This window comes from Brienomyrus brachyistius, chromosome 9, assembly GCF_023856365.1.
Source record: "Brienomyrus brachyistius isolate T26 chromosome 9, BBRACH_0.4, whole genome shotgun sequence".
NCBI classification, from domain to species: domain Eukaryota; kingdom Metazoa; phylum Chordata; class Actinopteri; order Osteoglossiformes; family Mormyridae; genus Brienomyrus; species Brienomyrus brachyistius.
In genome coordinates this window covers 7,537,850-7,554,866 of record NC_064541.1, presented here as the reverse complement: position 1 = coordinate 7,554,866, position 17,017 = coordinate 7,537,850, and the positions used below count along the sequence as shown (strand labels likewise).

General features: G+C 42.7%; 1 protein-coding gene across 1 annotated transcript in view; it reads left to right on the top strand.

Moving 5' to 3' along the window:
- grb10b (growth factor receptor-bound protein 10b) overlaps positions 1-17,017 on the top strand; it is a 60,211-nt gene that overhangs the window by 20,711 nt on the left and 22,483 nt on the right. Inside the window, exons 4-5 of the mRNA XM_049025030.1 lie at positions 10,419-10,608; positions 11,652-11,793. Of these exons, the coding sequence (XP_048880987.1) occupies positions 10,419-10,608; positions 11,652-11,793 (332 nt within the window). The remainder of the gene's footprint in view (positions 1-10,418; positions 10,609-11,651; positions 11,794-17,017) is intronic.

Genomic DNA, 17,017 nt, shown 5'->3' with positions numbered 1-17,017 from the left:
TCTGCCCCCGTTCATGGTATAGAGAGTAGCACACCTGCCTAAACTACCAAAATCCACCCAATGTGAATCGTTTCCATGGTGATACTCTTAGGTTTTACTCTGTCTTGGAGAGTCAAAACCACACGCTTTAACCGTTTTTTTTTTTTGGTGAGAATTCAAACTTGTCATTGGAAGAAACCAACCCCATCTGATGCAGGACTTAAATTTAGGCCCAAACAGGAAAGCTGGCATTTTGAAAGTCAAACATTAATTTTAAAATATGAACGGGAAAAGTGTGCCATAATTCTAACTTCAGGCTGATGAACCCTCATGGATCATATACATTGTGTGGGGGAGTTCTTGCTTATCTGATATATTAGCAGCAGAACTGAACCATGGTGGATGTCCTAATTTGACCTGGCATGGAGACGGTGCCATACTAAGCTAATCAAATAAAAGGGGTCATTTCCGGGAATGACATCGCAGCTTGTGTGTCGATGCTTCACATCTTCGGGTATGCTGCTCACACGCATGTGCTGCTCGTCCAACAAGTTGATCTTCCAGTGTCTGCTTGACAACAGCTCAGTTGGTGGCATCTTTGGGACCTGGTTATGATTTAGTGTTTGCAGATGCAAAGCCCAAGAGAGGAATTTGTTTTTCTCTTTGGAGAATCCCCGTGCACACCTCCATACACCACATCCCTGTTTCTGTTCTGCAGAGTTTAAAAATACTACAAGCCCTTTAAGTCTGAATTCAAGTCCTCCAGCTATCTCAGTAGCTGCCACCTTTTGTTTATACTGGCTTGAACTCATTGGGAAAATGTTTGGCTTTTGTGATCAAAACAGCTCTGTCATCTTTCCTAGTTGCTTGGCACTGCCTTTTTACATTTGTGTCTTTTGTTGTTGTCAGTCAGGGCTAGTTATCCTAGAATGAGAGCTTTATTAATACTGTAAGTCGCTCTATGACATCTCGGTCAGCGTTATCTGACTGGTGGCTGCACATCTTTTAAAATACATAACAGAAGAGCCGTACAGAAATCTGAGTCCCTGAAGAGTATAAAAAAGTGTAGCAGGTGAGTGAGCTCCTTTTTGATACAGCAGCGTGATTCTCTGTAAACAGTGGCGAACAGATCACAGACTAACACACTTCCCAGACTTTCCCTTCCTTCATTGACCATCTGTGTTGGTGTGTTTGTTTGTGGGATTATTCCCTTCCACTAGTGTGCTGCACATTACCATTTGGAAAGATCCTTAATTCCAGGGCACTCTATTGGCTTATTTCTCCTCTGGAACTTGCATATTTTTATGTAGTTTTACATATTAATAGGAAGGCTAGATTGAGGATCACTGCTTCCTGTGCAGAGGTAAGAACAACTGGCAGGATATAGTTTAATATTTCTGTGCTGCCTTTGGAGTATAATTTACAAAAAACATTGTTATACAGTGTGTGCTAACTATTTTTTTTTCTCCCAGTTTTCCCAGAAAATAAATGTTTTAGCTTAATATGTGAAGCCCCATTGAGCTGGGAATGAGCTTCAAAAATAGTCTGTTTTTGCCATAACACCCATAATAGACACAAACCCAATTAATGTACAATGAGTGTCTCCATTCTTTTGTTGGAAATGAACCCACATGGAGCCAGACAAACACACTGGTCTTTCTCATCTTTGTCTCCATCACTGATTAAACAAAACGTCTGGAACGGCTTTTGTCGAACGTTAGTCTCGCCCCACTCTCTCACTTGTAAATAAGTCGTTCGATGTTCTGACGATGGACTTTCTCGAATCTTACACAGACCATCGCTCATATGCTGATATACTTCTGAACCAAAAGTCAATTACCTGGTTTCAAGCCAAACTTACAGTATTTTCCCACTTGTTTGTTTTATATATAAATGCTTTATATTCATTTTACTCCTCGTACTTAAGTGTTATGCAATGAAGTCCTGTTTTAATAGGATTTTTAAATTCATCTCCGCTTTGCATTTTTAATATATAATTTACTGGTTAAGTGCATCTGAATAGTTGTGATTTTTTTATAAAGCGATCTGCTCCCGGATAAGGTGTTTCTTTACAAAGAAAGTATCTGTTGTTGTATTTCATCTTGGAATTGTATGATTCTCTTAATTAAGGAATGTCAATGCCAAGCACAGGAGCCTATGCACGCAAACTGCTTTTTGTGGATGTTAAAAGGGTCCCGTTCCCACGTCTGGACTGATGTAATCTGCCGTGAGCCCTGCGGGTGGCGATACAGCCTTCAGAACTCCCGCAGGTGCCCCTGCCAGCTGCGCTGCTGGGATTCTCGTCGCGTTTGTGAGGGAACCGGGTGAAGCGCTGTAACCGCTTCAGGTTGATTAAAAGGATTATGATGATGTGCTGGGATCTTTGCAGTGCAAGAACCTTTCACTGACCCAGTGCTGCCAGACTCTTCAACAACATCTACCAGACATTTATCGATACGTTTCCTATGCTTAAAAACGTTTGTGGGTCATGAGATCATTGTGAGGTGGCTAGTCTGGCAGTACAACAGGAACTTTAACCAGAAGCTGCGCTGTCCACGTGGCCTGTAGGTATCCCGGCCGCTGTAGCGTCCCATTGGGCAATGACCCTATCTGCCTACGTGGCTTCAATTTTTTTTTTTTTGGTAATGTACAAAATTTATAGTTGCAGCATTGAGAGCTGCTGCCTTTTTTATGGCTTTGCATAAAGAGGTTTATGAGAGTACGGCTCGCGTTAAAGCAGCATCTGTTCTATTTCCTGACCATTTTCAATCAGCCTTCCCCTGGCCCTCGTCCGTTTGCCAAGGAGGACAAGCAGACAATTTACACAACGCCATGGCAATCAGGTGGGGCCTCGGGCTTTGTAAGTTGATTACTGTAAAAGTAAACGTATTGAGTGCGTCTCTATTGCTAATGCTGACATCGATACAGGGTGACAGACATGCCATGTCTAAGCGACATGGCCTTGTTAAGACCTAATGCCACCCCCACCCCCCCATCCCAACCCAGCCAGGTTTGGCCCAGCTAGGCTTTTTATTCATTCATCATCTTTTGAGACAAATTTGATTCCCCCATGTAGAGTATGCGAGTAAGGGATGGCAGTGTGACCAGACAAACAGATGAAGTCTCTTCCATTTGGACTGTGCATGTACTTTGTGAATAGGCTAGGTTTATGATTTTTTTTTTTTGTTGTATATTTATAAATTTGCCGAGCCCTTTAGATGTGCTTTGTTAGGCCTGCATGATGAAATGTTAATATCAGTATGTTTTGAACTGTGGTCACATCAAACGGATTGCGATAGCTGGGTTGAGATTAGACTTGGGTGGTGCACTATATGGACAAAAGCAATAGGACACACCTCATCACTGAATTCAGGTGTTTCATTCAGATCCATTGCCACAATGTATAAAATCCAGCACCTAGCCATGCAGCCAGGTCTATAAACATTTGAAAAACTGGGTCGTTCTTCTCAACAAATGCTCTTCTTAATCAATAAGCAACATTTTTCGATTTCAATTCAATGTATTTATATATAGCACTTTTCATAACAGATTCGTCCCAAAGCGCTTTCCATGAATGTGTTGATATACATAAAATATCATGAGAGAAATATAGAACGGGAAAAAGGAAGGAAAAAAATTAAAGAGAGAAAATTTCCCACAGACAAAATTTCCCAAAAGTTCCTGTGGGTCTAATGGCCAGGTATCCCAATACTTGTATTATTTCTGTTTATTTTTAATACCGTCATACCATCCAGACATATAATGGTTAGAGAAGCGTATGTATTAGATGAATCGGGTGTTGACCATTTTGTTTTCGGCAGTCTGTAAAAATATAGCTCCTATTTAGGGGCAGCGTGTGGCGCAGTGGGCGAGGCCTGTGTGCCTGTAATCAGCAGGTCACTCCTTCAAACCCAGCCTCAGCAAGTCTGGGGGTCCTTGAGCAAGGGCCTTAACCCCCCTGCATCCTCGGCACCGCTGCATGTGGCAGCCCTTCGTGGACAGCTTACTCTACAAAGTGCAAGTTGAGGGAGGCAGAAAGACTATTTCCCCATGGGGATTAATAATATTATTATTATAATAATCTATTATTTCACGTTCAGCAGATTTGTACAGTACACCATACAACAGTTCTTTCCAATTTTAGAGTTTTTAGATTTTGCAGCGTTCAGGCTGAATGCTAACGCTGCCACTCAGTTTTGCTGTCACTCGGGTGTGAGCACAGTGACTCCTGCCTTCTCTAGTGACATCATGCGCATACCCTTTGCAGCAGGAGTAGCATAAGAATATCAGATAAAAGGGTGATAATCTGGAAGCATTTTACGCTTTTAACAACAACAGGTAGCCCAGTGATTTGCAGTCATTTTAAATACAAAGTTTTGAGAGATGGGAGTAGCATTTACTGGAAAATGACACTAGACAGAGAGCACACAATCGTGCAAGACAGCGCAAATTATATGAAAAAAGCAGTGGACAATTTGGGAGTCACTAGCTTGGGCTGCTTTGTGCACTCACTAGAGCTTGTGATATACTAGAGGCTGCTATCGCGACAAATTGTAAGTGATGCTGTTGCCAGTGGGAGGAAAACGGTTCACCACTCACCGCCGTAGTATTTTGACAGTATCTTCAAAAGAACTATTTTGGTATTTTGACATCTTGGCAATTATGCTTTACCAATAACCCTTCCCCTTCCCAGCACCCACAGATCTTGAATACCATGGTATACCATATTACTGTAACACATACAAGCCTAGTTGAGATCATAAATAGGGTGGCAAGCTTTGCAATTTTAATGATTGTTCCTTTTCAATGTTATCTAATATACAGTTCTGGAAAAACTGCGGCCACCCCATATTTTTAAGAATCTGCATTTTATCTGCATCCTGGTTTAATCCTGGTTTTGCTGGCAGAAGGCTGCACTGAGCGGCAGGTTGCTTCCAAGCTCAAATTTTGTACGACCACAGTACACAAGAACATTTTGAAAGAGGAGACCATGGGAACAACCAGAAACCAGTCAGGTAAAGGGTGGAACTTACTGTCTGATGCCAGAGATGACCGTCAATTTATCCGACAGTTTCTCATAAATTGTAGGATGACATCAAGTGACCTTCAAAAGGAATGGAAAATATTAAGTGCAGGTGTGAAGTGCACTGCTAAGACAATTCATAACAGGCTCCTAGAAGCAGGATTAAAGTCCCACAAAGCAAGGGAGAAGCCTGTCGTTAATGAGAAACAAAGCGCCAGGTTGGAATATACAAAAAAATGTATATTTTACGCAGGATACCCATAGATTGAGAAATGAGTGAAACTAAACATTTTATTTGGTCTCCTATTTTTTTCCTGATGTAAAAAAAAAAATCAGCTCTGCATACACTATAATTTTTATACTTGATGTTAGACTTACTCATACACAGTTTGGCGCGTTTGTGAGATATTTAACAAAAATGAGGAGAAAAACGAACAAGAACTGGTCTCCGCTGTACAGAAATACTCTGGATTCCAATAACTTTGTCAACACTGCTTTGCTTCTTTGCTAGAATTTGTTGTTAATAACATTACCATAACGTTAACGTTTTTGTGATTTAAAGTTTGAGCCCTATTGCGACATTTATCACAAGAAATATTCACATCACGATATTTGAGAATTTTTCCAATACCGTTCAGCCGTTTATGTGGTATGCAGCTTTTTACGAAGCTTACCACCTCAGGTAGCCTGGCTGTGCAATATACAGTTAAGTTAATCCTGTTTCTTCTCAATGATAAAAAAAGCCATTGACCGTTTCAGATAATATTTTGTGAACTTAAACTACCAGGAAGGTTGAAAATTGGTAAAGCGTGAAACTTTTGGAGACCGAGCGTTATGGTGATGATTTAGCTGGAGAGTATCTCGCGGATGCCCCGAGATAATGAATTTCGCGGTACTGCAGGTCAGCTGAGTCATGTCATGTGACAGCACAGTCACATGACTGGATACCCAGGAGAAGCGCACTGTGAATAAATCACTGTAAATAAGTGTTGTTCTGTGTTATAGGTTCGTTTTTGTATCGTGATTCAGCTTCGCAGAAAACCTCCGCTTCCACTTAGCAACCTAGCAATGTAATCGGCTTTATTTTTAGCATTGAATTAGTCACAGGCTTAGTTGGGTAGGACGACATTTCATATAGTATGTATGTATGTCTTTGGTTTGTTTCGAAAGTGGAGGGGGGCGCTATTTTTTTAATCTTAATCAGCATTTTAAAATTGTATTTCTGTACAAGCCTCGTAAAAGTAAAATTCACGTATTGCACTTTGACGTGTTTTTCTGTTTTTAAACAGAGCACTGGCCCAGATTTTGCCCTGATGGTGATATCATGTTATAGGATAAATAATGTCTCTGCCCTTAAACTGACGGAGGGTCTTGCCTGTTCCTGGTAAAGTTGAACCGACGGAGGGTCTTACTTGTTTCTGGTAAAGTTGACTCTTCTGCTTGACATGGCAGTCCGGAATCTCTGTCCGGTTTTGGATCTCAGTCTTCTGACTGTATATGCCACAAATTCACAGCAGAGCCACGCTTTTGTCCACTGAAAGATACCACGCGATGTGACTTGTGGGTAGATAAGGCTAAATATAAATGACCGATATTTATTCCAAGCATTGCATTAATAGCTTACATTTATGACGCATGGCATATATTTATTGTACCAGAGACGATTTTGTTTGTGCTTCTGTAACAAGCAGTTGGAGAATTTTATTTGTCTATAAAAAATATATAGTAAGTCCCTGTATTAGAATCCGGTTGCGTTACGTAATTTACCATATTGTCTGTTGACCGACTTTTATTTAAAAACTAACTAATGACCTTTATTAAAAATACTTTTTAAATATAAAATCGAGAACTGTATCGACCAACAAAACTGTTTATGTACGCCCCAGACCAAGATTTATTGGTGATATTTATAATGCATACAGTGAAATATCATGGGACGTCTTGGACTCTTTATGATGTTTTCATCCATTATATAGTTAGAACTAAGATTCAGAAAAACAATAATTATGCATATAGAGATTGAGACATTATGTCAAATCTATTTATAAAGTGCATTTAAAAATACAAAATATTAAGAAAAGTGCGTCTTTTGTGATATTTTTATAGACTGTCAGCACTGAGAAGAAGTGGTGTCTATTAATTACTTTTTAAAAACAAAACCGGTCTTTGCCTTCATCTAGTGGTGAACTGGTGAATTGCAATTTGGCCGCATCTAGTGGTGCACTAGTGAATTGCAACTTGTTGCTGTAAAACCGCAGACCGACTCGTAAACCACGTCTGTGATGGTTACACAGGAATGTGCATAAAAATAAAATTTGATTATTGTCTACATTAGTTTCCCCACTGTGTTCAATATGCATGTACATACATTATAATTCATGTCAAATTAGAGGATTTGCTTTCTGTTCTTTGTGATTTACAGACTTCTGCAGTGCTGTGTGACACGTACTGTTTCCCGCGAAAATCCCCGCGTCACCCCTCTTAGCCATAATGTTTCTGTGTTCACTTGTTGGATCTATTGCTATGGATACCTCTAACTTTAGGAGCCCTGGGAGGCATACAGGCCTGTACTTGTTGAGATTTCCAGCGGGAGGTCACACAAGGAATGCTTCTAAAACAATTAGTCTGTCCTTAAGAGAGCCTGCCATTGGGGTTCTACTATTTTTTTTTAATAGTAACGACGTGCGAGTGATTATTAGCATCATTATAATAGTTTAATTCTAACAAAAGCTGTCCTTGGTCTTTTTAACACAAGAACCTTCAGTCTCAAAGTCAGAACATTGATCATTTGATAGTATGACCTAAAATGAAATTAACCAGGCACTCATCTGAAAAGGTCATAATCGTATTAGTTTGGCAAAGCCACATTGTGATCCTGTTATATTACAGTATTAAATGTGCTAAATAGCAAACTCTGGAGGCTGACAGCTTCAACTAAACAGGACCTTGTGTGGTAGGAATAGTCCTCATCGACAGTCTTGGACCATTTTAAAGGAGTCATTTGGCTCAGAGGCTGATTGTAATTAACGTTGGACGGATCATGAGGATTTTGTTTGTTTACATGAACTGGAATACAAAGTCTTGCAGTTTTGCTGGTCCAGAGCAAAAGAGACAACATGCTGTGAGATCAAAGGGGAGCGGTGATTCTGACTGAGACAGCGCAGCCTTGATGAACCGCTGTCAAAGTAGTCATCTCACCAGCCGCACATGTCAAAAGCAAGACAGGAGGCTTAGGCATCTCCTATTACAACAGCAATCATGTTAGTCAGTTAGATTTTATCATTAATTTCCCCTGGCACATTTGAAACAAAGTTACATATTGTGTTATACGTATAGTCACAACAATGTATGTGACAACCAGATGTTGTTTCTTTGGGTGGATTCGGGGGTCCTTTATTAAATCCAATTGTTTTCACTCCTGGGGGTAGCTTGTGAAATACATAAAAGTGATCAACATGTCTCAAACTTTTCTGAAAATTAAACAATTCCACAGGTGAAAGGGGAGAAGGTGTGCATTTTTTGGCATGTGCCTGTAACCAGAAGGTCGCCAGTTCAGACCCAGCCTCAGCACGTCTGCGGGTCCTTGAGCAAAGGCCCTTAACCCCCCAGCTTCCTAGGCACCTAAACAAGTGGCTGCCCTTCACACACAACTTACTCTCTTTAGGCGTAAAAACGATTTCCCCATGGGGGCAATAAAGTATCCATTATTATTATGTAACACCTGTATCAGGGGTTCTTAAAATCTGAACTGTGGTCCAAATGTTGACTGAACTGCAAGTTAATCTGGACCCAGCTGATAATCCACCTTATGAATCAATATCAATAACATAAAAAGACTGAGCGTGGTTTGAAGTACAAAAATAGAATGACCAAATCTCCCGTCATATGACAGAGAGTTGAAACAATCAGCAAGCGTTAAAGTTCCCATTTTTGTCATACGTTGATGTCTGTGTCGAGAGTTATTGTTAATTCATTAAAATACACGAAATGCTGTTTCGTTATTGAAAATTGGACTTCTGAACAAAAACCTGGTGCATACCTTTGATCAAAATATTTGGGAACCCCTGACCCTTGTTATGTAACTGATATTTAAACATGCCATTATCTTTTCTTTTGTTTTTGCAAATTTCAATTGTGGTAAAATAGTGATATATAATAGCACTGCAGTGTTTTAGATGGCCAGTCCAGTTTGCTGCAGTTGGTCAAAGGCAAAAGGATTCGTTTGTATGGAGTCTGCAAAAGAGCCACCCCGGATGGGAGGGGGTCCTACGTGAGACGAATCTGGCAGGTTTAAGATGGTTGTCATTTGATGCTCTCAGGACTGGTCCCAGGCATTTGGAATATTCTAGAAGTGCATGCTGTCCACTTGAGCAGACCAGTGAAAGCCTAGGATGATCTTTTGGCTCCAGCCTGCAGATGTGTGGGCCGCTCTAGTGCCATCAGAAGATTACATAACGGCATGGAATTCTGCCGTCGTAAATCTTATTAATTTGTATAATGCCAAAAGCCCAGTCTCCCTTTAGGCAGTATGGATTGTGACTGTGTAGTGCTGTTTAATAACGCAAATTTAAAAATAATTAAGATCTCAGTGTTGGCTGTTTCACCAGACACTGCCGTCTGAGCTAATGTCACATATTAATCATTTTTGATAGTTTACGTATGAAGTTAGGAAATCTCCAACAGAACAGGCTGACCTGCATACGTGTCATGGCTGACAGCCGAGCCCCCAGCAGGCCACTAGGTGGCACTTGTTCAACAGCCAGTAGATTCACTGGCCACATGTCCCGGCCAATGGTAAAATGATGCCTGGTCTGTTCTGCTCCGGAACTCGGAACCGGGTGATGCCGTTACCCCGTCTCAGCTCGTCGACTGATCAAAATGGGCCCGTGCCATTCTGGAAGTTAGGGGTGTGTATCATTCAGCCACGTTCCTGTTCAGCCTTTCTTTCTGCTCTTATTACTCTCTTAGCAGTGCTCTTTTTAGCTCTTCGGGTTAGAAATAGTATCTTATCCGATGCTAATGTTGTTAATCTAACAATGTTTTATCAGGTTCCGGATTTGAAGTGGCATTCTGCAGTTCTACGGAAAGCGAAATCTAAGCATGGCTGAGTTTTATATCATCGTTAAGTAGCTACCTTTTGTCGCATGGTGAAACTATTAAAAGACCGTGTGTTTTAAATAATCTCATCATTTGCAGGGGCTTTATAGACGCCGTGTGGGGAAAATGCGTCGGCGTCGATGAACAGAGTGCAGGAGTGAATCTGAGAGACTCTGATCACGTTTGTTAATGTTTTTCTTTAACTGCCTTTATTATTTCGTGGCGCTAAGTGGGCAACTCGGCCTTTGTGGCCACACACTGTTTATGGTCGGTAGCTTTTGGGGATCTTTCATTGTCGTGTTTGTTTTTGTCATCACAGAGGATGACGTGGACCTGGAGGCCCTGGTGAACGACATGAACTCCTCCTTCGACAGCCTGATTTCCCCCTGCAGTGTGGTGGTCGATCCCGCCCCCCCTCCGCACAATGGGCAGCTGTGTCGCACGCCTCAGTCCATCTCTCCTGGACACCGGGTCCGACGCTCCCAGCCCGTGCACATCATGGCTGTGAGGTGCGTGGCTGACGGGTGAAATCCCAGTCGACCACTAGGTGGCGCTTGTTCAGCAGTCAACTGAGATACCGGCTACCTGGCCAACCCAGGGCGCCGCCTTGTCGAGCCCAAAAGGACCCAGAGGGATCCGTGGGGTTCATGTCCGTCGGTGGCGTCCGTGTTATTGAGGTTATGGAATCCCGCCTGACCCCACTGTCTAACATGACGTGATGTTGTTAAAGGATGGGACTTTTTCTTATGCTTGGAAGCATGTTCTTGCAGGACTGATTTCTGATGTCCTCTAGTATAGATATTAATATTCTAGTGCATGCTGAGATACGAATTATCCAGCATGGTAATTATAAACAAGAGTAATTATTGCCTAAGCCAGTCTTGTGAATCCTCAAGTTTGCCTTTCTCTGATCTGCAGATATTTTCTTTGCACGGATTCTTTTTTACGGAAACATTAGTGTGGGATATAAAAAGCTTTTTCTGAAGTGACAGTATTGAGTAACAGCAACTGTTAACTAATAACCTTATGATGTGCATTCCGAACGCCATCGGCCCCTGACTGAACCGCTAGGTGTCGGCTCGTCCCTGGAGGGGAGAGGGGAGTGGGTTGTTTATGCTCGGAGGTTATTATTCAAGGCCGACTTTCTGAGAGCCCCCCCACCCCCGCCTTCCAGCTTCGCTGTGACTTCTTCAAAAGTAATTTTTATTTACTTTCGGGGTTAGTGAGAGTGCAGAGAAACATGAACAGCATCTGAGGTTAGTAACTCTGACTGGAGACACATATGCTTATGATTGACGCACTTTTTTGTGCTGGTGTCGTGCGGTTTTATCGTTGTTTATTTATTTATTCATTCATTTTTATGAGGGTTTGATCTTTGAACAAGATCATGCCTTGTTAATGACTTCTGAGAGCCCCCCATATTTGTCTTCTTACTTAATTTTGCTCTCAGAAGGTTGCTTCAGGGACAGAAAGTTGGGTGCTGTTTTTGGAGAGACACATTCTGAAAATTTGTGTGAAGCTTTACAATGACTCTCAATGTCGCCCCCTACAGGAGACTTCAGGAAGCGGAGCAGCAGCTGCGCACGTCATCTCTGCCGGCCATCCCAAACCCGTTCCCTGAGCTGTGCAGCCCTGCCGGGTCCCCTGTCCTCACTCCTGGCTCTTTACCTCAGTGTCAGCTGTCTGGCAACAACGTAAGTTGTATTGGAATCATAGTTGGAAATCACTTGTACGTCGCTAAGCGTTATGGGGCTGCCCATGAACATGGCCGTTAAAAATGATGTCCAGGGTTGAGGCCCTTGCCCTCAGCACCTGGTATGGATGCTGCATTGATGCCCTGTGCCAAGCCCCGGTCTGGCAGCTGCACACTCTCTGTTCCCATTAGAGTCATGGGTTAATGGTGCAACGAAGGCTAATGTGCTCTAATGTTCTCATCCGTGCTCGGGTGCTGTATTACCGACAGTTATGGCTCCCGTGTCATGTTGTGCGTTAATGACCGTTAATGCATCTGTTAATAGCGCAGTAATCTGGAGGATGAAGGCTTTTGCACGGTAAGCAGCTGAATGGACGCTACACCTTAGAAAATATTCGATATCTAACTGTGGGGATTCAAAGTTGTCTTGTAGGAATGCAGTTTAGAGGTGAAAGCCTCCATTCTGCTGGTGAGCGTTAATCCGAGAGTCTTGTGTAGAGCGGTGATGGTACGGAGACAAGGACGCTCGCTCCAGAGCCTGGATTCAGTCACCGTACCACCAGGAATGTCTCAGAAGCAGGCTTCCATTTCAAAGTGAAGGTTCTGCCCCCACCTATTTCATTTGCCCAGCGCACACACATACACACCGTCTGTGCTCAGGAAGGCCGTCTTTCCTCTGCTGATTTTCCCGCGCTCGCCGCTGCCCGTTTATTCTGGCTTCCTGTCGGCCATCCGCATCCTTCCTCTGCCGTGTCCCTGGACTCGGAGTTCTCACGGTCACTGGGCACTTCCTCACATCATGTGACTTCAGTGAAAACAAACCCTGGAATGCAGTCTCTCCTTCCCCACCTAATCTTGTGCATTTCCCTTCTAACGCCACGTCAGGGTCACTCACTCACAAGCTCCCACAAATGATCGATGACTTATCGGAGTATCAGAGAGCCCTTTCTATACTTTAATGGTGACACATATGGTAACAGCTGCAATATCTTAACCATTCAAGCTTTTCTTAATGACCTCACAGTTACTTAAGTGCCTTACACTAACAATAGTGTATATTTGGGTCTCCTTATGCTAATTGGGATGCACAGGATGTTTTAGATTCAGTGTTTGCCATAGATCGTTGGTAGCAGAATTGCGCTAATTCTTTGCTAATTCTCCTTGCGTTAATTTAGCCACATTCGACTGTGGAGTCAGTCTCCCCGGAGATACAGCACATAGTGAAGTATGTAATAATGAGTCCATTTAGACATTTTGCAACTATGTGCTCAGTGTACTAGGATGGCGTTTTTAATCATACCCACCTGGGTCTGTCTGAATGGGGTTTCAAGCCTGATGGGGTCTTACTGGAGAATGGGAGATTTTTTTATTTTTTTAAGAACAATTTCACTTGTTCATTTGTTGCAGTGCTTTATAAAGACATGAAGTCCCCTTGTTCATAGGACATCCATCGACAGGATGCTCCATGATTAACGATCCCCAGCCGGTTGCCCTTGAAGGCCGAACCTGGCTCGCTCTCTCTGCATAACTTTCTCATTGTGTTCCACTTTTCTGACGTTTGCATTGCTTACAAGAACCTAAAAGGTCTTTATTTTTTCCTCTGCTGGTGGGGAAACTTCCTGCAAAATCACAAGGAAATTATCATTCTGAACAAATTATAATTATCTCCCTTGTTATCACCAACATATATGGGTTTTGTTGGTTGATATATATATATTTTTAGTGGCGCAAGTCTAGCAAATCCTCATTTTTCCACCATAAAGATCCACTGAAGAGCCATCCCTGAGATTATTGCTGTGCCATAGTGCTGGATCAAACTTTTTTGCTGAATGCTGATTGCAGACAACCTGCAGGCTCAAAAAGGCACGTTGAGCCGCGACGTGACATCAGGACTCGCCTTATACGCATTGAAGTTACCATTAGTGTCTTCAGTATTAACCCATTGACTTGCATCTACTCGTGTTTTGTCGGTGCTTTCATCCTCCCTGAAATGAGCGGCTTTAACCAGAAAAACCCAGATGTTCCTGCATGTTATGCACATTAACATGCTCTCCGCTCCGCAGTTCCACGTCATATGCAGTCTGTCCATGCAGAAGACACAAACAACCTCAGATGCTGTCACTGTTGGCAGTCCGGGTAGAATTGAAGATAATTAAAGCAATTAAATGTGATTAAACTGTTGGTTTGAGATTAAAAGAATAGCTTCCTGAGCTGTGAAACTTGAACTTGCATGAAGCCCTGGGGTGGTCTACAGCTCAATGGGTTTGGGATCTTTGCCTATTCCCAGAAGGTGGTGGGCTTGAATCCCATGATTGACAGAATAATTATCTCACCATTGGGCCCTTGAGCAAAGGCCATATGAACACAAAGGGGGCTTTTCCACTGCACTAGGTACTGTACTTTTGGTACTTTAAGAAAGTACCAGTGCTATATATGTTGTATACCTGCTGTCCTAGTATATTAAAATGAAATACTTTTAAAATTTCTAATATCTTTTTGTTGTATCTGTTCTTCCAACCCGATCGCAATTATAATTTTTTTTTACTTCATTTATCATTGTTTTCTGAGTTCGTATTGTGTTTCAGCAGCAGGCTATTTGCATAACCAATCAACGAAGAAAGCGTTTCATGTCCCGCCCCAAAGTATCAAAGGACCAATGAAGTAGTCCAGCTGGTTTGGCACTTTTGGTACTGGAACTGTTTTGTACTGGTACTCAGTCGGAAGTCAGTGGAAAAGCGAAAGGTAACAAAAGTACCGTACTTGGTGCGGTGGAAAAGCGCCCAAATGTAAAGTATTTAGAACAGAAAAATACAGCGACGTGAGGCACCTGACTGATGGTGGACTGTCCTTTGTAGAGGCGACTCCTTCAGTTCCCAGCATGCCTTTGTCCTGTGGGCTTGCGAGATGCACTTCCTGTCCAGAGTGTATGGACTTCCTGAAAGTTCTGCGCAGCTTTTGCTGGGCATGACCATGCAATGCCCTTTGAAAAATAGTGGCCATGTTTTTCCACGTAATGCCCTTGCGGTGTGAAGGGCGAAGATGTCAATGGAGAACGTTTACGTTAATGGCTTCACTTAATATTTCTTATCAAATTACGTCGCTTGCTATTAACTTTATCCCAGCCCTTTCAATCCAACACTCTCGCTGGAGATAATCAGAGGTTCTTTTCTGCCCTGTAATTTAATGCAGCTATGCGGTTGGTAATTCAAAGGTAAATATGTTTGACGTGCCTCGTGTCAGGCGATTGCATTTCTCACCACCCAGACAGAATGACTGTGCTGCAGAAAAAGCCCTGGAATAAAGGATGTGATGGAGAAAAATGAAATCAAAGAACATAACTGACTGCCATGTTTTAAGTCTGTGAACGGATGTATTTGATGATATATCCTTACATATGAACATAATGAGTGGCGGGGTGACCCAGCCGTAGCGTGCACACCCCCAGGGTATGGCGATTAAATACCACCCCCTCGCTGTCTGTGCAGTTGGCTTGTTCTCCCCATGTCACGTGGGTTCCCTCCAGGAGTTTCCGATACCTCCCTCTGTCGAAGGACATGGGGGCTGATTTAGCATCTCTGAATTGCTCATGGCGTATGATTACATGAACGTGTCCTGTGATGGACTGAAATCCCACTCGGGCTGTACCCCTACCCCCGTGCTGCCTGGGATAGGCGCACCTGTGATCCTGAGGAAGATAAATGACTAAAAGATGGATTGATGGGTGGATGGATATATATGAAGATACAGGTCAAATATGTCGACCTACTTTAATCATGTCAGAATAGGAGCTGTAATTTATGTGGCACTAAATGGAAGGAAGCAAGTAACTGGCCAGTTGCACTTGGGACTGGAAGAACTGGGGAATCCAGACTGCATGATTTATTGGTTTCTTCAGATAACACTATAAACCCACTTTTTCTTGCCATGCACTTCATGACATTTAATGAGAGCCCAGATGTTGCATATTAGCGTGGGATTTCACCAGGAATCGGTCACTGGTCTCTCGCTTGTACCCCTCGTAGGAAGGTCACCGTACAAGAAGCCCGGAGCTTTGTGATGGTGAGCAGGCACAGTTAGCTGCTGACATCAGCCTTTTCACTGTGCGTTTGTCCCCATCCCTGTTATGTTCATTTTGGATTAACACCGACATTTAACTACTGTAACTCCCTTATGATGGATGGATGGATGGATGGATGGATGGGTGGACAGACAGACCAACCTTTTTTAATTTAGAAATTTGTACGGCTCCTGTTTTCCTCTTCGATCTTTACTTTCATGGGCATGAGTCAGTGTCCCTCAACACAACAATATTAATAAGCAACAAACAAACATGCTTTATTTGCCATTTGCACAAGTACAGGTACATTGGAATGCTTCTCTTTGCCAACCCCATCTTGCTCTCCATAGCTGGGGGGGTCACAGGGCCACTGGGGGTTAAGGGCCTTACTTAAGGGCTCATGGACATGTGACCAATCGAAGGAGCCACCATGTTGAAGGTCTGGATATGATCTGATTTTTTTTTTCTTTTGTGCAACTTTTAATCTGATAAATTATGGAGTGGAGTTTTAAGCCCTGTATTGACTCTTCTGAAATGGTGGAAATTTGCGTATATGTTTATCCAGCCCTTCCAATAGCCATAGCCATATCCACCCCCACCCCCCTGCCCCCAAGCTGTTGTCAACAGTAACATTTCGATCTTAACAACGTTATCAATCAGTTTGGCGCATAATGTGGGCAATTTCTGTCATTATCTGCATACTAAATGCATAATTGCTAGTAAGGAAAATGTCAACATGTTATTCGTTGATTGTCTGCTTTAAAGAGCTAAGCTGACATGTCCACTCATTAATCACTCAACTATAATTGTAAAATTTCTTTAATTGTTCCATGCTGAAGCTCATTTTTGCCACAGTGCGCACATACACACACACACACACACACACACACACACCTTGACTGCCTTTCAGGGAGGAATGTGTGTAAATCTCGCTGGGAGTCGCTGGACGTCCTTCTCCTGCGAGATCTGCCTTTTACAGAGTTTTCCTACCTGCAGGCTCTTCCTGCCAGCTTCTCCTTTCTCTCCGTGCCGATTGCTGGCTGAGTCTTTCTGAGCGGCTCTCATGCGGCCTTCAGGGCCGTATTCGCCATCCATGCATGTGCTGATTTTTCTCGTCATTCCACTGAGTCGAACATGTGCAGTCCTATGGCATCCCCCCCCCCCCATC